Raw genomic sequence first — 24,368 nt, 5'->3', positions numbered from 1 at the left:
TTTGCTCAGTGCATTGCACTGAGTAATTCCAGTTAGGTCTGTGTGTGTGTGCCCCGTGCACGTGTGCTCCACGTCCCCCATGCAGACTGCTGGAGTGCATCAATATTCACAAGACCTTGTCCTAACAAGTCTAATCTCAATATCCTGCCTCTATAGTTGGGGGGCAGAGGAAGGGAGTGTGAGGAGATTATTTCAGGGCAGTGGCAAAACTGAACTGTTGAATTGCATTCTGGAAGAAACATTGTCCGGTGCCTGTAAAGCTTAACGTGATTGGCTTCACCAGGCTGCTGATAGCATTTGTCAATACCCTGACCTTTTGATGGCTTTTGGAATCGTGTGTTCTGTTTGTTTCTTGATTGCAATATCCTGGGTTTTGAAAACTCTCAATGTAAAGTGAGTGTTTGCGTAACTAATGCACAAAGAGTTTATGTTAATCGGGACTTGTGAATATAATGACACCCTGTCTTTCTTTCTCCACACATGCTTTGCTGCCCAGTCAGGCTATAGATTGTACAGGGCAAGCCACTCTCCTCACTGTTCCAGCAGACAGAGGCCTATCTAATTCTTGTCCTCAACAATCTTCTCACTCTTCTCTTCTAGACAGGTAGAATAGTTGTCCTCCTTCTTTTCTGGACTGCTTTTTAATCCTTTTAACACTTTAATACACTTTTACCACATTAAGACTATGTGAACTGCTGTTGTGTTTATAACTGTACTTATTGCTAACCCAGACACTTTGAAAGTGACATTGGAAACCACTTTCTCAGTTTGCTTCTTTGTGTGCATTGAGTAGCAGTAAGTTACCTTGATGAACCATCCATTGAAAGAGGGTGGCTAATACAAAATTATGTCAGTGAAAGCCTGGGTTAAAAATCAAGTTCATTAAGATGATAAAAACTCCAAAAAGGAATAACTTGGTGAATTCGTTCCTCTGAAGACTGATATTTCCACATGACTTTTTACAATCAGTGTATATTTTAATGACATTTTAATCCCATGGTTTTCTTCAGTTGTTTGCTTGTGCATAGATTGCTAAAAGCAAAACAAAAACCTCAGAGAATAAGTGAGCAATAAAAAATGTAAACCTTGTAATGGGAGGAGCCCTGTGCCAAAAGAAAACTGGTCTCTCTAGGCCTTTGCAGTAGTGTAGGAGTCCTCTTTTCCACAGAGCTAAAAGTAGATACAGGCACTTTCTGGGTTATCTTAAATTCAAGAAGTCTCAAGATTCTGCAGTCAAGCTCTTTAACTCCATTAAGTCAGTGGAGACAGGTCACAGCAATGTTAAAAATTTTAAAGTAGTAGAATATGACCTGTACAATTCTCCATTAATGCTGGGAAAGCTTTGAGTAATACATCAGGCTAAATTACTCATTGCCTATATCAACATAGTTGCCATACTCGGTGCCTAAAGCCATATCAAACTGATAATCTTAAGGTTTTCCCAGCTTCTACGTCTGCCTTCTTTAACCTGACCCTGTTGCAGCACCAAGTCAGAGATCCTGGGATGTTCAAAACTGTTCTCCTAAGCGTGTTCTCATGGCAAGGCAGGGGAGGAACACAGGTTGGGATGGAGCAGTGATGTGCTCTAGGGGGCTTCATGAACCTTGTTCCGGAGTTCACCTGTCTTACAGACCAGACAGACATTTAAAGTGCTGTGGCAACTTGTCTGAGTGAGGCTCTGTGTTTGCAGCTGTTGAAATAAGAAATGCTTGGTGGGTCTTTCAGCAATTTTTTTCCCTCCATATGAAGTAAGGAATGCTATTATGGCCACCTAAGAGGTACTTCAGAGGCTCTCAGTCATTGCTGTGGCATGTATGTGATGTAGGCCTTTTTCCTTCTTATAATCTGTTATCACAGGTACTAGCTTGTGATACTACTAAATAGCCCAAGACAGGGCTTTTTCTCAGGTCATACTGCTGCTTTTGTAGGGATCTTTTTGCTTTCAGTGGAAAACACTGCAAAGATGATTGTAGTCTGTTATTGCAGAACTTCCAACTACAGGCCAAGTTCCTTGTTCTTCGTCATTAGATTAGATTAAGTGCAATCATAGCTGTTAAAGAAATATATAGGACTGTGATACAAATATTCAGCATCTATGGGATGTGAATCAGAGATGCTGATCTAAATACCTGAAGATTCCCTTCCTTCTTTGTGTACTGTTGACAGGATGGGTGGCTCTGGTTTGATCTGCAGTATCTCAGCAATCTGTGCAAGGCAAGGAAATTTCAGCTGGGCTGAGTCAGTGCATAACTTAAGGACACAAGAATTGCAAGACATAGTTCAGCCCAAGGCAAACCCAGACCACTGGGCAGCAGTTGCAGCAAGAATCTTCACAGAGCAGAGCTCTGCTGCTTTAACATAGCCACGCATGTGAGTGCTGCATTTCTGGTGCCTTCCTTGTGTCTCTGAGAGTAGAAATCATGGGGCTGAGTAACAGCTTGGGCTCTTCCCAATCACCTGTACACGGGAACTGTATTTTCAGGGAAAATTATGGTGAAGACCAGGTTCCTCTCCCACCCAAATCTGTTTTCTTACTGCAAAATGCAGATGGTCTACCCAAGCTGAAGCAATACTTCTATTCTCTCAGGGTGTCTGAGTAAGTGAGCTTGGGCTGAACAAAGACAGATTGGAAATTTTTCTAGGTGAACAATAGGTATCTTGGGGGTTAAAATGTCTGTAGCGTACAGTAAGTAAGAAAAGAAGTGACAAGGCTTCCTTAAATCTAGACATTTTAGGCTTAAATCAGCAGTAGGAGCATTACTGCCTACTGAGATTTTCTGAAGTGCTCAGGCTACTGATTTCCCAGGTTTCAATGGCCTCTAAATATGGAACATGCTGCAAATCCTACAAACTTTTCAGTGGAAGATTTAGCAGTTGCTTAAAAACCCACTAGGCATGTTTTTAATCCTTAGAGCTTGAAAATACTTTTAAAATTGCACTTTATTGATTCCTTCATCTGTCAAATTATAAATTATGCCCTAAGGATGGATAAAAAATTGAAATTCTTAGGCCCTAAAAAGCTGGCTTATTAGTTTTATAATTTAATTAGGTAACACAAATATCTATAGCTAAAATGTCCTGTGTCTGTCCACATTCAGCGTGTATTTTACTGCATAGTTGAAAACAGTGAATAGTGTAGATAATTAGGTTGCTGTTATTTCAGCTGTGAATGTGAAGTAATTGTTTTGCTGTGATTAGTGAATTCCCTACCAGCTGGCTCTACAGAACATTGAAAAAGGGAGACTATAACACCTTCCTGTAGCTAAAAAGGAGAGGAACTTTTCACAGGGGTGTGTAGGGACATGACAAGGAGCAATGGTTTTGAACTGAAAACTTGGACTTTGGCAAAAAGTTCTTCACCATGAAGGTGTTGAGGCACTGGAACAGGTTGCTGTGAAAATTTGTGGATGCCCCATCTCTGGCAGTGCTCAAGGCTAGGCTGGATGGGGCTTTGAGCAACCTGGTTTCATGGCAGGGTGATTGGACTAGATGATCCCTTCCAACCCAAACCATTCTATGATTTTACCTTTACATAAATTCCTCATGTTTGATTTAGTCTTTTCTGAATAAACTGAATATCTGTACAGGTTTGGCTCTTTCATAGAACTTTAGAATCACAGAATGATTTGGGTTCGAAGGGACCTTAAAGATTATCTCGTTCCAACCCTCTTGCTATGGGCAGGGGCATATTCCACTAGGCCAGGCTGTTCAGAGCCCCATTCAATCTGGTCTTCAGGGATGGGAAGTTTACAGCTTCTCTGGGCAACCTGTGCCAGTTCCTCACCACCCTCCCAGCTTTTTATCCACAAATACCCTCAACTAATTCTTCCTAGAGCTGCTGTCAGTCCATTCTCTGCCCAGCCTGTATTGGGATTGCCTCATCTCAGGCATAGATAGCACCATACACTTGGCCTTGTTGAACTTCATGGAGTTAGGCACTTCATGAGATTAGGCCTTTTGTTTTTAAGAATGAAAGTAACTCAATCTGGACTTTTGATTTGGGAATATTGTGGATTCTTTTGTTGCTTTTTTTTTTGTTGTCAGGATTGGATAAGGATACCAAGACATGTTATGGCTCCAATAAAAAATGCAAGCTTTGTTCGGGAAGTTTTGGGGGAGATTCTATGACCTGTGTTATGCAGATAGGCAGAGCAGATAATCTGCATTTTTCCTTCTGTCCTTGAAATTAATGATTCATTATTTATTAATGACTGAATTGACATCACATTCTTGACTTCACCACATTAAAAATACTATAAGCTGATAATTCACTTATTAATTTATAAATATTTATTATCAAGTAATTATAAAAACTGTTGAATATGTTTCAGCTGAAAGGGCTCAAATTTTTTGTGTTGCCCTCCTGCTGTTTTCTGTATAAACATCCATCCAGTGGTTGAGCTGAGCAAGTTAGAAAGGAGTCAACTGGATTTCTTAGATTAAAGTGTTACTTTGGACAAGGTATCTTGTTGATGTGAGTAATTTCTGCACTTTGCATACATTGTTCACCTGCTGCTGGTACCATCCCCATTCTTTTTACCATGCAGAAAACCAAAAACCCTCCTGAAATGAGGTCCAGTGTTCTTGCTCTATCTCTTTCAGCCTCTCAAATACTACTTTTCTGACAGCATTTCTGAAAAAGGGATGAGACCTCTGAATGCTAGTGTAAGAGGATCCTAAACTCTTTAAACTATTTTTCTATGGTTACATACCTTCAGTTGGCTCTTGATTATTTCAGTTTTCGATTCCTTGTATTGGTGGACATCAGTTTGGAAAGCACTAGGTGCGTTGTGGTTACTTTTGCTTTTGTAACATTTTTTGTTTGTTTTTCTTTAGCCCATCAGACTCACGTCCTCCTACTCCTCAAAGTGACTCAGAATTAGTCAGTAAACCCACAGACAGAAGTGGACTGAAGAATAACCCCCACATGCACTGGGCATGGGGAGAGCTACCCCAGGCTGCAAAGGTATCCAACATAAGTTCTTTAATTCTGTTAGCATGTCTTGTGCTTAATAGGGCATGTATGCTTAGTCTACTGCAGCCTGATGAAGAGGAAATGGATCCTGGTTTTACCTAAACTTACAGTGTTTTATGTAAGACATTTGAATCTTCTCCATAAGAGGTATAGGAAAGTGCTTTATGGCATGGATATTCTCAATACTGGTGACAGACAGTAGAAAATGGAGAAGTAACTGAGACACAGTTTTGTAAAAGTTAGAAGCTTAAAAAAACCAGAAAAAATGAAACCAAATGTCCTTTGGTAAATCACTGAAATTCATAAATGATCTTAAATGGAAATTAGGTGCTTGGTATTGGCAGTCAGATTCAAAGAAATGAAAATAGGCTGCTTCAGTACAAAAGCATCCAGAGACACCTGCAGTTCTGTGGATGTGCAGACCTGCTGTTCTCTTGGCTGATAGGACTGGCTTGGTGCCTGTCTTCTCCTGGAGCCATTTGTCCCAGTTAGGTGTGGGATCTGGAGCCGGCAGCGTTGTTTCCAGTGCTGCACAGAAACTGTGGGCAGCTGCCCACACTGCAGGCTGGTCAGGTGCTGGCTGGCTCCTTGTGACAGCTCCTGAGGAGTCACAGCATTCACATGGCAAAGGGGAGCCTTAGGGTTTACACGTGCACCAGGGTATGAGAGATAGAGGTCAGGTTTCGGTGGAATACTGCAACGATGGGGGCTGGGATAGTGCAGAGTTTGGCACCTCCTGCTGAAGGCTGGCTTCTCTGCAGAACGAACTGCAGGTGAGATGGGCTCACACACAGTATAAAGAGGAAAATTTGCTGTTTTGCAGGCCAGGGAAGTGGGCATCCTGTTCAAAAAGACTTCTATGTTCTGGCAATGGCACCAGAATTATAATGGCACTATTAATTTGTTGTAATTAATTCTCTGTTGATAATTAGTGAAAAAAGGAGGCGTGGGAATCTAGAATTCTTAATTTCATTAGAGGAGCTCTGGTCGTCGTAACATGTCAGTCGTGAGCTGTTTCATCACCTCTGCAGTATTCTCCTCCCTGTGTACATTACAAGAAATTTGGGAGCTATTTTCTGCTCAAAGAGAACTGATTTAAGTGCACAGGTCCATGCAGGAGTGCCAAACTGGCAGTTGCAGTCTAGAATGGAGGGTTTCCTGCTAGGAAAATTTAGATGTATCTTTTTTATCCCAGTCACACACCCTGGTGTGTATTGCAAATCTCACTCCCAGAGGCTTTTCCCTCTGCAATCCCTGCCTGTGTCCCAGGCTATTCTGATCTTGCCTTACCTGAACTGGGAGTCATTCTTTGGCTGCTGTTGAACTTCATGTAAGAGTTGTTTATTTGCTATGACATGAAGGTTATAGCAGCTGCTGCTGTAGTTCAGCTCCTCTCTGTCCCTCTGTAAGAAAGAAAACTTCCTGTCTCACACTCAGAGAAGATCTGGAATTTTTCCATAAAGTGATTTAAATTCTAAATCCGGGAATTAGGCAGTATCGTGGTGCCTGAGACCATTTTGACTGTGCAAGGACTCCAGTCTCCACCACTGTCACCCTGATTCTTAAGTTTTTCTGAAGCCTTCTGAGTTTACATTCTGTTGGAAAACTTTCCCACACAATTTCTGTAAATAACATATTATTTTGCATTCCTTCATAGGAGTGGAAAAACTTGATATACTAGTAGTTTGTCCAATGTAGAGGTGGCCCATTCACTCTCCAATCCACTGTCACCTTTAAAAAAATATAAAAGTTAGTGTCAGAAAATAAACTTCCTCTTTTACCTTACAAAATAGCAGGTGGCTCTTGTTGTGCTTTCTTGTGTCCTATAGCAACACACCACCTTCTCTTGTTTGTCAGGTTAACCTTCTGAGAGAAAGCCAGATTTTCACAGGAATAGAGGAAGGCAGGGTGAGAGGTGGGATGTGCAGGTGAATGGAAAATGAAGACTCTAGAGCACATTACAAAACAAATTTTTCCTGGCCCCAGGATGCAAATGAATTTTGCATCAACACACAGCAGAGAGGTCTTTTGCATATTGTAGTCTCTATCTCAGTGGTGGCTTTCTGCTGTAGTTGGTGATCCTGACAGTCTGATCTCATTGGAGGTTGAACTCTGTCTGTTGTATTTTTTAAGGGCTTTTCTTTGTAGTAATCCGTTAAATTTTCCTCACAGGCCAGTTCTCTGCTCAAAGCAAAGGAACCCAGCATGGCAGATGTAAATCCTTCTGAAAGCACTCACTTTCGGGTCATCCAAAGCTCTCCTGTAGAGGAGTTTAACACAGTGTCTCCTCTGCCTGCCCTTGGACAAGCAGATGCAGCAATTGCTGATGAAAATGAGCCCTTACCAGCTGAGACAAATAATCCAGAGACAGAGCTGCCAGGAGCAGCTGAACCCCCATTGCCTGCAAATGAAGAAATAAAGCAAGCTGCAGCTTGCTCAGCCCAACCCACTGGCAAGACGGATTCCCCTTCCAGAAAGAAAGGTAAAGGTGTTGATCCTGCACTTTTATATGCATGGCTTTATCTTCAAGTTTTATAGTGATAAAGCATTTTATTGCCATATAAATTAATCCATGCCCTGAAGGCACTTTCAGATCAGAAAAGGAGTAAGCTTTGGAATGAGCCTTCAAAACCTGAGTTGTGCATCAAGCTGTTCACATAAGAAATGTATTAGAAGATTCTTCTTGGTGTGAAGTTGTTGGCAGTTCTGTGCATATGAGCAAGACTACAAAACTTGCTCCATTTGACAGATTTGGGGATTTTACTTTTATGTATAAGCAGACTGTAGATCTGCTGATTCACCTGAGTGATGTGTTGCTGGAAATTGTGGAAACTCTCTGCTCTAGTGCAAAGTTGTAGTATGTCTTTTGCACAATGAGCAAATTTGCCATAAAGTAAGGTGCTTTTGTTTTATGTACTTATCAGTTCTGTGTGGTACATATCCTGTCCTGAATGTGTGAAATAGAACTTCATCTGCTTTTCTATCCTAATTTCTGGGCTCTATTTTCATGGTATTTTATAACAAGTGAACAAGTGTTAAAATCTTCATATGAAATTTATTTGCTTACAATTGTTCTGTTTTAGAGTGCTGATTATTCCATAATTATGTAAGCTGTATATAAGCCTAGTTTGTGCAGCTGCTTTTTAATCAGTAAACATACAAGTTTCTTGGCCTCTTCCCCATGCATTCCACTGTCTTTGCAAACACAAAAATGACGTGTTTCTCTGCTTACTATTCAGTCCTTGTATAGGCTTTCTGATTGTTTTTGTGATGCTTGGTGTTGGAAATTGAGACAGTGAGAAGTTGTGGGTTTGAGAATGAATTCCAAATTAGGTTTTGATCTTACAGTGGTTACTTACCTAGGTGTACTGGCAACAAGAGGGCAGAGGTGGCTCTGTGTTGGTCAGGCCTAGAAGGGATGTGTTGTCCCCTACAGTGGTGCATGTGCACACACAACACATCAGCTGAATGTGCTTAAAAGTGAGTTGTCTCCCTAACGAGCTAGTTATAGTGTGTTAGTAACCATATTTTAATCTGTTATTTCCCTTTTTCATGGAGGAATGTAAGATTAGTTCTCAAAGATTAAATGTTCTGACTGCCATACTGTGATAATAGGCCTATGCAAATACTTAGAAGGTTTTCCTTTTGCTATTTTCCACTAACTTCTGATTCGCAGTGATTTTTGTCTGGGATAGAGAGTCTTTGGCATGTCTCAAAGCTAGTTCTCTGCTGTCCCATTTTTTTTAAGTCATAGTTTGAACAATGTATATAGACTACTTGTTTTGAGATTTTTGGCAGTATGATTTTGTACAAATGCATTTCACAAACTTTTATAACTTTCTGGTTTCTCAGTCGTAAAATGAATAGCTAAATAGTAATAACAGCTCTGTATTGTTACTCAGAAAATATTAATTAATAGATTTATTTGGTCTGTCCCTTACAGACAAACGGAGTCGACATCTTGGTGCTGATGGTGTCTATTTAGATGACCTCACTGACATGGATCCAGAAGTTGCTGCACTTTATTTCCCCAAAAAGTATGTCTTTTGCTTATATTTTTACTTTCTAAAGAGCTCTTTTCACCTTCCATATTTAGATCAAACTCTTCATTGCCAACCAGATAAGATGTGTTTTTCGGGGTTCAAGCAGAGATGAAGGCAGAAGGAAAGTAAAATTTCCTAGAGAGGGATATTAGAACTTTTGGAAGGTGCTGCATTTGAGTCTGGGAAAGGTGCTTGTAGCTGGTTTTCTATTTTGGTTAATTAAGCATCATATATTGAGTGTGGATGGTTATGTAATATACACTGATGTTTGTGAGTGTTACTCACATGTCCTGGGAGAGCAGGTGGCCTTGGGATATATTTATCCCCATGTCCTGACTTACTACCATAAAGATTACATTTTACTGGTACCAGTATTAGCAGAAAATTATTGGTCTAATGTTGCTTTACTGTGGTTGATTCACCTATAAATGTGAATGTGAGAAAATAATTTTTGGAAGATGAATGACAGACTTACGTATGAAAATACTGCACTCAGAACATACAATTTCCAGCTTGTTCTGATCTTTATTGGAGTGTCTTGCAACATTTATAGTTCTCTTTCAACATATACTCTAGTCAGTTTATGAAAGTCATTGAGCAACAACTAAAGTAGCTTGTCTATTTTATTTTTCTTTTTTTGCTTGCTTAAACTCAGCTGCTGTAATATTAACATTTCAATAAAACTGAGAAGGGTTAGTTATATGGGAAAAATGTTGGATTGAAAATTTCTTCTCAAATGCATTCATATAAATCTGAAGTGGAAAGCAGAGTTTGATGAGCTTGAACTTTGTAATATTGATCTCATCAGATTTTAAGTGGGTATAATGATTTATTGTTTCTGAAATTTTAATCCTAGTAGTTTACATGTAGAGTGTTTTATTTATATATACATAACACATAAATACACAAACATGAACATAATTTGTTTGCATTTAGCTATAGGTTTATATAGTTAATATAAACTAAATAGTAAACTTACATGCTTATTCTTGTTCCTGTATGGGAATAGTTTTACTAGTATAAACTCTGATTATTGTACCATTATTTTGTCTACTAAGACTGTATAGTTTATTGTCTTATTTTCCTAGCTCTTATAAATAAGTGAAGCTATAATTATACATGCCTTGTTTAAACAAGTAAGCAGAAGCAATTTAATATTGGAGGCCACACAAGGTCTATATTACTTTGTTTTGTTTTGCTGTAAAAATTAAACAAGGGGATTTCATTTTTTTTGGCGCTATTTTTTTTTCTTTTTTTTCCTTTTTTTTTTTTTTTTTTTTTTTCCTATGCTTATACATGTTAAAGGGAGTAAATTTGGGAATGAACACCTGAAGACTGAATTCCTGATTTTTCTTTTCCAGTGGGGATAATGCCCAAAGCAAGAGCACGGCCGATGTGGGGCCGCGGCCGGCCAGCCACTCTCCGCAGTCTGTCGGGAGCTCCGGTGTTGACAGTGGGGCTGAAAGCACCTCGGATGGAATTCGGGACTTGCCCTCCATTGCCATTTCTCTCTGCGGAGGCCTTACTGAGAACAAAGAGATAACCAAAGGTACAGGATGAGTGTGAATTGCAGACATGTGCTGGCAGCTGGGTTTGAGCTTCCCAGCCTGAGGCTGCAGAGCCCTCCTGTGGCTGTACTCAGCACTGGGTTGAGAAGACAGATACTGGCCATGTAATGATAAACTTCCTAGAACTTCTCCTGATTTTTAACACATTTGAACAATCCACCATATATGAAAATTTTTGGGATTATTTTATTGGAATTTTTACTTCCCGATAGTGCTGTGTCTTGTATCACAGTAGTAGTGTTAATGATACTTTTGCCACTTAGTGTAGTATATAGCTAGGAAATTCACAGCTGTTGGAGTCAGGAGTGACAAAGGTGATCCATAAATGGGAACATGAGGAGAAGGAGTTGAAAAGTTCAACCTGAATCCTGCCTTACCTCCAGTTTGTTGTGTAATTTTTAGATAAATCACAATACTTTGTGCCTTAAACTTCCAGTGGCATAATATGGCCATGTGAAAATAAATGTGTTAACACTTGTACTTTCTGCAGTAATGTGGTGTCATAAAATCATATGAGCCTGATGCTACACTGACTGCTGCTCACAAGCTACTTATTAAAATGTTTCAAATATCCCGTGATTTATTTGAGTCATACTGTCATCTGGATCACTTGTAAATTACATATTTTTTCTACGAGGAAATTTTCCTCCCTCACAGTTCAATCCCTGAGTTTCACTTTAGGTTGTATTTTGAAAGGAAAGACACCCAGAAACAAAGAAACACTCATCTTCTGAGACCGAGAGTCTCTGAGCCACTTGCTTCCATATTGTAGTTAAATCTCAGCACCCTTGTAATGAAGTCTGTGTCTAATGTGTCTGAGAGGTGCTGAGAGGTTTAGGTTGGCCCATCCCAGGCATCTATAAATGCATGCTTTACAAATGTAACTTCTTTTCCCCCACAGAAGAGTTCTTAGAACATGCAGTAACATATCAGCAGTTTGTGGACAATCCTGCTATCATTGATGACCCTAACCTTGTGGTTAAGATTGGAAATAAGTAAGTATATTTCAGAAAAAAAATACTGTTGTAACAGAGACACTTCTTTGTCACTTCAGTGCATTACCTCTGTATAACTGCAGCTGAAAACCAGGTTTTGAATGTTTGTAGCTTGGAATCAGACAGAAAGAGTCAAGTTCCTAATGAATTCAGGTCCTTCTAGTTACCTTTCCCCCTTTGAACTGAAAATGAAGAGCAGTTTCAGATGACCTATTACTGACACAGCTTGAATTTCAAGAAGCTGTTACTAAATGCTAATAGTATTCATATTCAATTGACAGAGTAAAAATGAAGTAAAATGTGAACTTGCTAGGGCTTGCCCTGAGTTTGAATAACTAACTAACTAATATTTAGAGGGATACATCAGTCGGCTTCCAGTCACTCAGTACCAAGCAATTTTTTTTGTATATACTGAATATTTTGCTAATATGCCTCTGTGGAGGCATTGCTTTTCAAGGCTTGTGAACTTCACCAACTAAGTCTGAGGCTTCCATTTCTGCAAGGCTAAGACATTATTTTGTATGTTTATAATTGCTGGCAGAAGGGCATTTCTGTGTTCTAAGCCAGATGCAGCTTTTTGGGGTGTTCTTTAACTTGGTAGTTCCTTGCACCTTACAAACAGAGGAGAGATCGTGGCTTTGTGCTGCACTTAGAGAGGTTTGGCTACCCTTAGTCACAGACATGGCTCATGCAAGGTTGATGTGCCAGGTGATAGTTTATACTGTGCATGCTGCAGCCTCATACCTGACCTCAGCTCTCTGTGGTCTGAGGTGAGTCACTCATTGCTTCCCTGACACTGTTCTCTGAATCTGATGGTAGTATTTATCTGCCTGCTGAATGTACTGGGGAGAGAGGAGGCCTGAGTGAGGATCTTAAATGTCATATTCTCTTAATGTCATGTGAACTTCACCTTGCCTAGACAATGGATATTGTAATTGTCCTGCTGTCTGCAACAAGGGTTGAGCCATGTTCAACATATAAATGCAGGAGCTTGACATCCTACAGACTGCAGCCCCTAAGTTTTATGTGGTTCCTTGGTAGAAAAGCAGTGAAAAAAGCTTGTAAAAATGTGGCTTATGCTGTGGTAAAGAGGAATATAATAAGGCCTGTGGCTGGATGGATGCAAACAGAGAGTTGCATTCAACTGCTTTGTCCAGATGGAAGCTGGTGTCCCTGAGGGCTCTGTCTTGGGGACTGCTGCTCTTCAATATCTTTGTCAATGACATAGACAGTGGGGACCAAGTGCACCCCCTAGCACGTTTGCAGATGACACAAAGCTGAGTAGTGCAGTGGAATCAACAGAAGGAAGTGATACTATCCAGAGGGACCTGAACAAACTTGAGGAGAGGGCCCACTAGAAACTCATGAAATTCAAGAAGTTAAAATGCAAGATGCTACAGCTAGTTTGGGGCAATCCCAGATATGAGTACAGGCTAGGAGATGAACTCATTGACAGCAGTCTTGTAGAGAAGAATTGGCAGTTCTGGTGAATGAAAATCTGGACATGAGCCGGAAGTGTGTGTTTGCAGCCCAGAAAGGCAAACATGTCCTGGGCAGCATCCAAAGCAGCAGGAACAGGTCAAGGGAGGGGATTCTGCCCCTCTGCTCTGCTCAGACCCCACCTGCAGTGCTGCATCCCAGCCCTGGGGTCTCCAGCACAGGACAGACATGGACCTCTTCGAGCAGGTTCAGAGGAGGACATAAAGGTGATCAGAGGGCTGGAGTGCCTCGCCTGTGAGAACAGGCTGAGAGAGTTGGGGTTCAACCTGGAAAAGAAAGGCTCTGGGGAGACTTCATTGCAGCTTTTTAGTACTTAAAGGGAAATTAGAAAAAAGAGGGAGAGCAACCTTTTATATGGTAATAGTGATAAGATACAGGGGAACAGTTTTAGATGAAAAAAGGAGAGATCTAGATTAGATGTTAGGGTGAATTCTTTATTATGTTAAGGATGGTGAGTTACTAAAACAGGTTGTCCAGAGAAGTGGTGGATGTGCCATCCCTGGAAGTGGTTAAGGCCAGGCTGGATGGGGCCCTGAACAACCTGAACTAGTGGAAGCTGTCCCTGCTCAAGGCAGGTGAGCTGGAATTAGATGATCTTTAAGTTCCCTTCAACCCAGCCATTCTGTGATTCTATGATGACTTGAGTAATGTGTGACAAACACCCTTTATACTCAAGGCCTGTAGTCTCTTGCATGCCCTGAAAAATATATGTGGTAAATACCTGTGAGCATTCTGTGGATAAGATGGGTCTGTTATTACTAGTGCAGGTCAGAGTTTGACCTCTGCTTCATGGCTTTAACGTGCCAGGTGGTGAATACCAGGTAGATTGTGAATTGGGACTTTGGGATTACAAAATGCTGTAATTGTCTCCCTTGCGTGCCCAGGTACTACAACTGGACGACAGCTGGTCCCCTTCTGCTGGCAATGCAGGCATTCCAGAAACCCTTGCCCAAGGTGAGATTGAACATGAAGGCTGGTAAGAGGAGGAGTTTGGAAATGATGCCACTGATTAAGGGAGGGAAATGGGTTGTATAAGAAAATCTGCACATCAGTAAAATCTACCCACACATAATCATTCATCTATCTTGTGATGGCCTAAATAAGGACTAAGTTTGGTCTGTGACTAGTGTTTGCTAGGCTAAAGTTATTACAATTTTTTTGAAGTAGGAAAACTTCTTTTTTACTTCATTAGTATGGATTTTAAACATAAATTATATTGACCCATGTTAGTGTTTGCTGTAGCCGAATACTTGGTGTTTGCTTTCTGTTTTATATATATACAGCATATACTATTAAGGCAATATAAATAACCTCAGTGAATAAGGTTTAAATGCTAGATGAAGAAGGCCTGCAGCTTGCTAGCTTTTTGTTTCTCAGTTAGTTGTTCATAACCCAGGTAGTTAGTGCCAGATAGCTCTATGACTATGTGACAACAGTGTGTGTTGTCTTATATAAATGTGCTGAAGAGGTTAGTTCAATGTTGCATGACCTGGTGCCACCTAGGTGCTCATGACAGAAATACTGTAAATGTATCTAAAGCAGTAGTATCACCACTATCAACATTTTGTGTCCTGGTTAGACACAGATTTAATTTAATAAATTTTTGAACCTAAACTTTCCTCCTGCCATTTTGCAGCACTTCACATGTCTTTGGGATTGTTCTGGGTGAATTCAAATGCTATCTCTGTTGCCATCACTGTGGACTAAAAATTTCTATAAAGCCCAGAATACTCTCTGCCAGTGTTTCTTTCTTAGTGCCACATTTCCTCTATATGCAGTCTTGTGCAGCTGCATGGTACCATCCCACTGTAAAATAAATTGAGCCTAAAAATCCCAAGTATCTGGTACATGTGGCTTAAATGTGAAAGATGTCACGGAGGCAGATGTTTCGTGCATTACTGCAAATGTTCTGGTAATCATCAAAGGTGCGATTCATCCCATGGAACTCAAATGCCCACAGAACTTATCCTACTGTATATTGGGTGCTCACACAGAGTAATTCAGACCTTGATAGGTGCCTCTTGGGTCTTCAGTGGCAATAAAAATAATGTAATGTAGCTGCATTTTAAATTAAACACTTCAAAGTCTGAGCCAGATGTCTTGGGTTTTGCCTAGGATGGGTAAATCGAAAGAAGTGTTATAAAATATTTTCCATAATGTTGCAGCAGATGGCAATTCTTTCAACAGCTTTATACTTATGTCATTATTCATATAGGTTATCAGTTGAGAAAAATCTTCTATGAGTGTGTAATTCCAAATGTGCTTGGGTTTTTTAAATGGTTAATTTATATTCTGAATGCTGATAACTTTCTTGAGACTGCAGTTTTAATTTAGTGGAGAAGTCAATATTTATAGTTTGAACAGTCTGCATGTTTGGAAAGGTTTACTTGGTTTACTGTACCTCTGAAACTAAAATGATTCATTTATGTTACCAGTCATTGTACTGGTTTTCTTCATCATTTGTTACTTAGAGTTTTGATTTGCTGTAGTAATAAAGTTAAGGAATTGAAATACTAAGATAATTTAATAATAAACAGAGTTTATGAAGTGTTTGAAAACGTAAATTTTTGCAAAAAAAAATTATTGATGTTCTGTAAAATACACTTCAATGCACATCTAATTGTAAGCATTCCCCCACTAAAAGTTTATAGGTCATCTGCTTGAAGTTGTTGACATGTTTGAGAATCTCCTTAAATTATAGCTGTTTTTCTCAATTGTGGTACTCCATTCTCCATAGCTCCATCTGCTCCCTGTTTTTCTTATTTTGTTTGAAAAACTCAACTTTATTCCTCTGTCATTTCTTTTTTTCTCATATACTTTAGATAATATAGTGAAGAAAACCTATGGAAAAACTGAGAAAAGTAATCCATTGTACCACACATTATCTGAACACAGCTCCCTCTTAACTGCTAAGAGTTCTTGGTTTTTAAAATTTTTTAAAAAAATCATTAATAAACATCACAGCTTTATTTTGGTGACCTTACTTGCAGTGGAAGCTATCATCTCAGAAATATAGTGGCCAAACTGTTCAAGGGTGTACCAAACCCTGTGCCACTTTTACCTTAATATTCTCCTGTTCCTTCTGTTGCTTCTCTCTGAGTGAAATAATTCAGCTCCCCTTGTTAAAATGCATAAGGCTCCAGCCATTATGGATATTGAAAGAAACTTTTCTACTGGTGTCTAGTATGTAGAACCAATGTAAAGTAGAAAAGGTTTATAAAATAAACTATTCTGACATTTTCAGACAAGTTCATAGCATGATATTTCATAAACTCATAACTTATAAACTCATAAAAGCTAGTAACTGCTTTTTGCTAAGCTGGTGATTAAATACAAACTTTGTAAATAACTTTCTTGCATGTCAGTTTGTTACTGTTTTGCATGATGCCTCCTTCAGGAAGTGATATTTTAATTTTTTTTTAAATGTATAATTTGTACTAAAAAACTTAGAAACAGCAGGTTCTCCATTCTAGACATTATACTAATATCTCTTTATGCTTTTTTCTTCTTTGATTTGATTTATTTTTCATTTTCCTTTTCAAAATATCATAAGTATTCATGCTTAAGTTACTTCAGAGCAGCTCTGGATACCATTAGATTTTGCTTTAGTAGAATTTATGGTCCACAGACAGTATGTTTACTTTTATTCTATTTATTATCAGTTAAAATTGTGTGTTTGGCACTTTTTCATTTACGTATGTCAGGTTGTCCTTTATTTTGGGCCTTTTTGTTACCATCCATTTATCACAGGCAACTGTGGAATCTATAATGAGGGACAAGATGCCAAAGAAAGGTGGAAGATGGTGGTTTTCATGGCGAGGGAGGAACAGCACTATTAAAGAGGTAAGTTTAAGAAGCAAGCGGAGTTTCCTTCTGCTTGCAGTGGGAAGGCTGGGTATCAGCATATTCATCCCTCAGAACTTTCCTTCAGAGGGTAACTTGGTACTTAGTTTGCCTGAGGATATACACATTAAACATGGTCTGAAGTCTGGTTTGTTTTTACTGCAGAAAACTTTGGATCAGATCCTACCTGAAACTTTTTCCTGAAGAGTTTTGATTTATTTTCATTACACAAATCTGAGGCAGTAGTATCTAATGTAGTAAATCTCTGTTTGGAAACCTAGAATCAGAGTTGTGCCACTAATTTAAAGGTTTCACTCAGATTACCTAGCTTTCAGCATCTTTCTTTTGATGGTCAAAGGGCAGACATATTTATGAGTAGAGTGAGCTGTAAATCTCAGCAAAACCTAAGATGGCAAACTGACTATATATATTGGTTTGAAAGTCTTTTGAGTTTCTTTTCAGAGCGTTAGAAGTTTGTGATAACAATCTTAAACTGACGGATGAACATTGGAAAACTGAAAAAACCAAAGCTTTATATAAAATATTGTTGGCTAGTAAAACCTCTTCATATTAATTTATACTACTGAAGCATTAGTACTTGAGGGGAGAAAATGACTTTTAATACAATTTTATGGCTGTGCCTCTGTCAAGAACTTCTATAACCTTGCATGAGATAACCATTGTACTGATCTGTGGGTATGGGTTTCAGAGCATGAGATTTTAGTTTTATAGTTATTTGAAGTTTTTAAGATTTTCTCTGGAAGTATTTGGTTCTTTCTTGAGCTGTGGCAACTTTAAATGGAGCTATGTAAAGCAGAACTATTCACTATTTAAAAATCTTGTGGAATGACTTTGTTAGTGTTCAGCATCTACTCAAGATAAAAGCAATTTAGAAAGTTTTACTGGATTTAAGAATTAAATGATTCTCTGAAAAGTAATTTGTGAGTAATTGAAAGGTAATTGTTTCCTTCTCCCAGGTCATATTTTGCTTTCTCAGGTGAAATCTAGCTATTTGAGGTATATGAACTGAGTAGCTTTGGAGTTGATCCCCGTACCAGATGTTAAACCTGGTATTTCTCTACTTCTTCCCTGCAAAACTAAATTATTGTTCTGAGTTTTATAGTTGCAGTTTTTAGTTCTTTGTACTGCCTTTTTCTTTAAGGGTTTTATTTTACCTACCAAGGAGACACACATACTGGTGATTTTTACCAAATCCGTACAAGGCAGAATTTGATTTTCAAATATTTTTCTAAAAACATGTACTTTCTGCTCAGCAGAATATGCACAGCTACTCATACTTGTATTTTTACAGGAAACAAAGCCAGAGCAAGGTATGAGTGAGAGTGGACTTACAGAAGACTCTTCACAGATGAGCAGGGCAAACAGGTATCCCCAAAAATTATCTGTACCTGAAACAAGCAAGAGTGACATTTAAAACAAAAGCAAGTTACCTCAACTATTCAAACAAAGAAATACTGTCTTAGTGAAATACTTTCAATTTGTTACTCATTGCACTACAGAAGTCCAAATAGGAGGCCCCAACCCATGCTAGGGCTACAGACCTTGTGAGTGCACTCTGGCATTTCTGTGGTTTGGCTGGCAGCTCTGGGACACACATTCCAGCCCCCTGGAAACAAACTGTGATTGGAGCAGTTCTCCAAAGCTACATGTATTCCTCTAGAGTTTTTAAGGGAACATCAGAGATGAACCCAAGCTGTTGTCAGATCCCAGTTGCTTAATTTTTAAGATTTATTTAGACTTATGGCCTGACAGATTAGTTGCTATCTGCATATTTTGGAAATTTAAGGGACTTTCCAGAGTGTTTTCCACAGGAAATAGTCGTGATTTCCAGGATTGCAGAAGTCTATTCCTTCTTGTGCTCCTAACCAATCACAGTGTATAGCCAGAATCTCACCTTGGAGGGTCCCATAAGATGAGTTTTAGCTTTAGAGGGATGAGTTAGCCAGGGACAGCTCTCCTACCTTTTCCCTTCTCTCTGCATATACATCTTAATGTAATGACATCTTGTTTGTGCTGGCTGCAGTTACAGCTGAAAAGGACCAGATTCAAATATGCTTCATGCTCAATAAGTAAGGTTCAGGGGTTGCCCTTCTAGAAGAAAAAGCTCTCATTCTTTCTGGTGGTCAGAAGTTGCAGTCCAGGCAAATGTGCTGGAAGGAGGATTCCTCATTCTGTAGGAGATTAGCTGTTGTCTCCATTGCCTCTCTGAGATCGAGAGCCAGAGTAAATTGGAAAGGCTGATTTTCTTTTTAAGGATGGCAAGTAACATAGGGGTCTGTTTCTTGCATGGTTGTTTAAAAATAAGGTTAAAGTGGTATTAAGAGTTCAAGCAGACTAGATTCTGAATTCTGTTTGTTTAAATTTTAACTGGCCTTAGAAATCTCTCATTAAAAAATTGTTGTTTGCAAGCAAAATATGACAAGTGGGATGTTGAGTAAAGCTTTTGAGATTACATGTCACAAAGGATAAGATAGGCTTTTAAATGTTGCTAGTCATGACATGCAGTACCTTGATATTGGGTCAAGACTGCCTAACATCAAACAACCTCCAGGTATGATTGAAATAAAAGGCCAAATATTGATTGTTTTAAAGATCAGATTTGTAGGATCTGAAAGAGTTTTTACTTACAGCTACAGTGCTAGTTTTTTTACTGTAGGAAAATGTTATTTCTGAGGAAGAATACCCTTAAGCAGTTTCTAAAAAATGTAGGAGAACAAAAGTAATTATTCCAATGTGCATTTAAACAGAGGACTGTGAGGGAGCTCAGGTTTTATGACTTTTCATCATTGTATTCTGAACAGTGTAATCCTGCATATCCCAGAAAAGAATAATCCAGTCATCTGAAGCTGCTCATTGAAAGAACAGGAGGAGTTATTTTGTATAATAGAACTTCTATAACTTCCATTTTTTAAAAATGAATTTTTAAATTCTTTGTGGGAAGAGAGAAGAGGGAAATTGCAAGAAAGCCAACATGCAAGTGCCTCTTTCTTCTTTTGAGAACAGAGGATTTTTTTTGTCATTATAGTATCTAATGGGTATTATTTTTGTATCATATGAGATTTTTGAGTTAATATAATACATGAATTTATATTCATTAAATTTAAGTAATGAAACTGTTGTTATAGCCATTCACTTGCCTGTAACAATCCAAGTTTGAATAATGGGAAATGTGTGAATGAAAGTTTGGCACTTCACTGATATATTAAAACTCATGGTATGAATGACCTCTTGTGAGACAGAATTTGGTAGCAGAGAATCAATGACTTATTTGGTGACTCACTGTTAATGCATTTTTAATGGATACTGAGATGCATTTACTGACATGATAACATCATTTTCTGTGTGTGCAATGTTCCAGAATAAAAGATGAATCTTCTTCAAGTGATGAAGACCCTAGAGCTGCCAAACAAAACCTCGGGTCATTACAAACTAACTCCAGTCATCTCTCATTATTGTCTGGAATCAGTTACAAAAAATCACTTCGCCTCACTTCTGACCAACTTGTGAGTTAATTTTACATCCTTGTCCTGAAATGGCATTTCTAATACAACATAAATGTTTACTGTTATTCAGGCTTCAAAGCTTAATTAGCTCTTACGTTTTGCATTTAATTCTCTCTTGTTATATTTTTCAAAAAAGCCTTTTCCCTTCTCTTTTCTGTATTAAACATGAATGTCGTTCCTTGCAGCAAGTGCTGGGGTTTGGAGTGGGATCTCATTTAGAAAAATACCAAATTCCAAAGTGTGTATTTGTCACCTGAGTAACTGTATTGGAACCACATCCTTCCTTGTAGTACGTGAAATGTGTATAAGTTAACAGGCGTCTCTTCTTTCTCCTTCCTCTCTTTTCCTTTTCTCTCATTTATAGGCAGATAGTAATATTTTGCATAAATACAGTTTTCTGTTAGTAACTTCTGAAAGAGCTGCTTGTGAATTTATAATGAGCCCAGACTATTGATTTCTTTGGAGCTTATTCATTTCTTTGAAGTCAATTCTCTTCCTCTGTGACAGAGGTGTTTTAGCTAATGATGACAAAACTGTTGCAGTTTTGTGTTCTGTACATTTCAATTTGACCTGGAAAAATGGGCTACTGTAGGGAAATACTTTTTGTCGTCTTAGGTACAGATTATTAATTTTCTGAAGGAAACTCACATGAGGCATACAGCATTTAACAGCCCATCACTCACTGTCTGGATAATTTGTAAGAAGTGCAGTTTTTCCCAAGTGACAGATGAGATGTGTTGATTATTTTCTGTTGCAAAGAGGGATCAGGGGTTACACAAATAAAGTGGGATGTTACAGTTTCAGAAACCTTGCAGAAATTAGCTGACGTTAAAACTGCTCTTAAATTGGTTTCTTGATGAAACAGTGGGTGAGATTCATTAGTTACCCATGAGTTCTGTATTCTCACCTCCTTTTCAATTTTTAACTAATTTAAAAGTTGCAATGAAAGATAATGAAGGAAAAGATATACTGAGTATGAAATTCCTACAGGTCTTGGGAAAATGAACAGCTAGGTTCTCAAATAGAATCAAATCAGTAGCTTCTTGTCACTCATGTCACTAAGTGGCACAGGAGACAGTGAAGGGCAGTAAAGTGGTAGAATTAAGGATAGTTAGTGTAAGCTGAAGGGTAATAGTTCATGTGATGTGAGAGGTCAATTACTGTACAAAAGAGATAAAATATTGTAGAACACAAATCACCCTAGAAAAGGTCTTAATTCCAGTTTATGGAATTTTTGTTACTCAGATTTCTTTCTGCATATGTATCTGCCTTTCAGAGTGGGAAATGCCCATAGATGGTTCCCATCCCATCATTTGTTACAGTTTATGTGAACATTTGGGGATTTTTAAAAAATTTACCTGATTGTGAAACAGAATTTTTTTTTTGTTCTGTTCTACAAATCAATGCCTAGTATACGCCACACAGGGTAAGCCTCTGCTGTTGTTACTTAGAATATCTCTACTGAAAGCAATAAAATTCAGTGTGACCAAATTGAGTTGACTGGTTGGATGCCAAGTGCCCAGCCAAGCCGCTCTGTCACTCCCCTTCTCAGTGGGATGGGAGAGAGAATGTAAGGTCGATAAGCAAAGAGAAAAACAAGTATATTCTCTACTTCCCACCAGTGAGGGATGCTCAGCTACTTCACAGAAAGCAGGGCTTCAGCTCTGCGAGGCAAACATTGTAAAATAACAAATGCCTCTCGTTCCCCCTCCTTTCCTTAACTTTTATGTCTAAGCTGATGTATGGTATGGAGTACCCCTTTGGTTAATTTGGATTATCTGGCCTGGTTGTGTCCCTTCCCAGGATCCTGCCCACCCCCAGCCCCTTGATGGCGGGGGAATGTTGGAAGGACAGTGCTGGTGCTGTGCCAGCACTGCTCAGCAGTGCCCAAAGCACCAACACCTTTCCAGCTGCCAGTGCAAAGCACAGCACTGTGAGGGCAGCTGTAGGGAAATGAGCTCCAGCTCAGCCAAACCTAATACAATTTCTACCCCATTCCATACCATTTGTATCACACTCAGTTCCCACATAATTGATATATCTTCTTACTGTTCCGTTGTATTTATTTCTCATTATCGAAATCCCTCCTTACCCACAGATTCAACTTAACTACATTCTTAAATCATCTCTATACCAAATACACATTTCATTAACTACTATCCTATCCTTTCATAGATACATATTACTGTCCCATTCCATGGCTTCCTCCACCCCTCCAGATCCATGACTTGGTCTCCATTGCATCAGGATGGGTGGTCAGGACTGGAGACCAGCATACCTAATTGTTGGCACCTGTCTGGCTCAGGTCCTCATTACCTTCCCCTCTGTGCAAAATTCATTCTTCATCAGTTCATGTTATTGCTGCTACTTAGCTTCCTGCAGCATAAAACTGATACCACAGATTATTTTTCCCCCAAGGTTAAATCTCCCTGAGGCACATACTGGTTCTAGAACCTCTGTCCTTCTGCATTACCCACCAAGTACACTCTAGTCTTTGGGCACAAACCAATCCCACAAATGGGTTTGACTTTATGGGAGGAGAAATACACACCAGTTTCCCCAGCCAAATACTCCAAGGCAGCTTTTACACTGTGTCCATTTCACATGCTTAGTTTGTTGATCACCTTGCTAATAATGTCTTGCAGAAAAGCTTAAAGCTCAAGAATGGCCCCAATGATGTGACCTTTAGTGTTACAACCCAGTATCAAGGCACTTGCCGCTGTGAAGGCACCATTTACCTATGGAATTGGGATGATAAAGTTGTAATTTCTGATATTGATGGAACAATCACACGGTGAGTGCATGAACAGGGAGAGACTTTATATACAAAGATTTTCTTTAGTTTAAAGGAAAACATAATTAATAAGAAATGTTAATCACAGAATCTTCATATACAAGTGTTTTGGGACATTTTGTTTCTTATTTTTGATTTTTTGGTTGATTTTTAAATTTTTAAAAAAATTTTTAAATTTGGCTTTCAAACAATACAACAGTCTTTAGCTGAATTCTTAATTTAATAGACACGTGCCATATGTGCCCATTATTTGTCACCTGTTGGTGTTTTATGATAGTATTTACAGCAGTATTGGAAGACCTTCTGCAACATTATGACCTTTTTGTTGCATCACGCTCATGAAGTAGGTAGTAATTAAAAGGAGTAATTAAATATGAAGGAATAATTAAAAGGAAGAAACACGTGAATTTTGTTGTAAATGGCATTCCTGGGGCATTCCAGTGTTAGACATTATTAGAAGACTAGCCTGCAAAATCAATGTCAGAACTAGAATCTGATGGAAAGTTTCAGATTAGTACTTAGGGTAAAACTCACAGTTTTGGAGTGACCAAAATTATTCACTGACTGGCTGGTTTCTATTTATTTAGTGTATTTAACACTGGGGAAAACAATTTTGTGTGGAATAGGGAAAGCATGCAGTAAAAATACAAGCATTATCTTTTGAAGTGAGATGTTTCATTTGTTTTGAATTCAATGTCTTTCAAAATCAAATTTAGCTATATCTACTTAGGAAAAAGAAGAAGGAAAAACTAATTTTCAAGAACAATCTGAGGGAAATTAAAATACTTGATTTAAACTGAAACTCTCTTCTTTCTTGTGGTTTATCCATTGTATGTCAAACTTCTCATTTGGTGCCAAAATAAATTAACACCTCTCCCCACTTTGCTTTCTTAAGTTTCAGTAAAGTGAGAGGGATCTATTCTCTCTGCTATTGATCTGCCCAGGGTTACTGAATCACTTCACCTTACAATGCCAATGGAAATCCATCCTAAGCCACTGCCCAATATTTCTTCCTCTAAGATACAAGTTATTCAGAGTGTGGACTTTTTGCTGTGTATCTGTACAGTGCTTTTTGAAGCAAGATGCTCATTGCACTATTTGTTAATAGAGTGTAAATAATTTTCTA

At 38.7% G+C, this 24,368-nt stretch overlaps 1 protein-coding gene across 5 annotated transcripts in view; it reads left to right on the top strand.

Moving 5' to 3' along the window:
* The window catches only part of LPIN1 (lipin 1), a 79,386-nt gene that overhangs the window by 43,033 nt on the left and 11,985 nt on the right, over positions 1-24,368 (top strand). For 2 of the 5 annotated variants that reach the window (XM_004176861.6, XM_030270036.4), the window contains 10 exons: positions 4,837-4,966; positions 7,148-7,457; positions 8,919-9,012; positions 10,380-10,567; positions 11,488-11,581; positions 13,966-14,035; positions 16,832-16,924; positions 18,237-18,310; positions 20,304-20,448; positions 23,094-23,242. In XM_004176861.6, coding sequence (XP_004176909.4) covers positions 4,837-4,966; positions 7,148-7,457; positions 8,919-9,012; positions 10,380-10,567; positions 11,488-11,581; positions 13,966-14,035; positions 16,832-16,924; positions 18,237-18,310; positions 20,304-20,448; positions 23,094-23,242 — 1,347 coding nt within the window. Of the gene's footprint in view, positions 1-496; positions 605-4,836; positions 4,967-7,147; positions 7,458-8,918; positions 9,013-10,379; positions 10,568-11,487; positions 11,582-13,965; positions 14,036-16,634; positions 16,713-16,831; positions 16,925-18,236; positions 18,311-20,303; positions 20,449-23,093; positions 23,243-24,368 lie in introns of all 5 variants that reach the window. The other 3 variants (XM_072926354.1, XM_030270038.4, XM_030270040.4) reach the window with 3 other exon arrangements.

The sequence above is a fragment of the Taeniopygia guttata genome, chromosome 3, assembly GCF_048771995.1.
Source record: "Taeniopygia guttata chromosome 3, bTaeGut7.mat, whole genome shotgun sequence".
Taxonomy (NCBI): domain Eukaryota; kingdom Metazoa; phylum Chordata; class Aves; order Passeriformes; family Estrildidae; genus Taeniopygia; species Taeniopygia guttata.
This window is presented reverse-complemented; position numbering and strand designations above follow the sequence as displayed.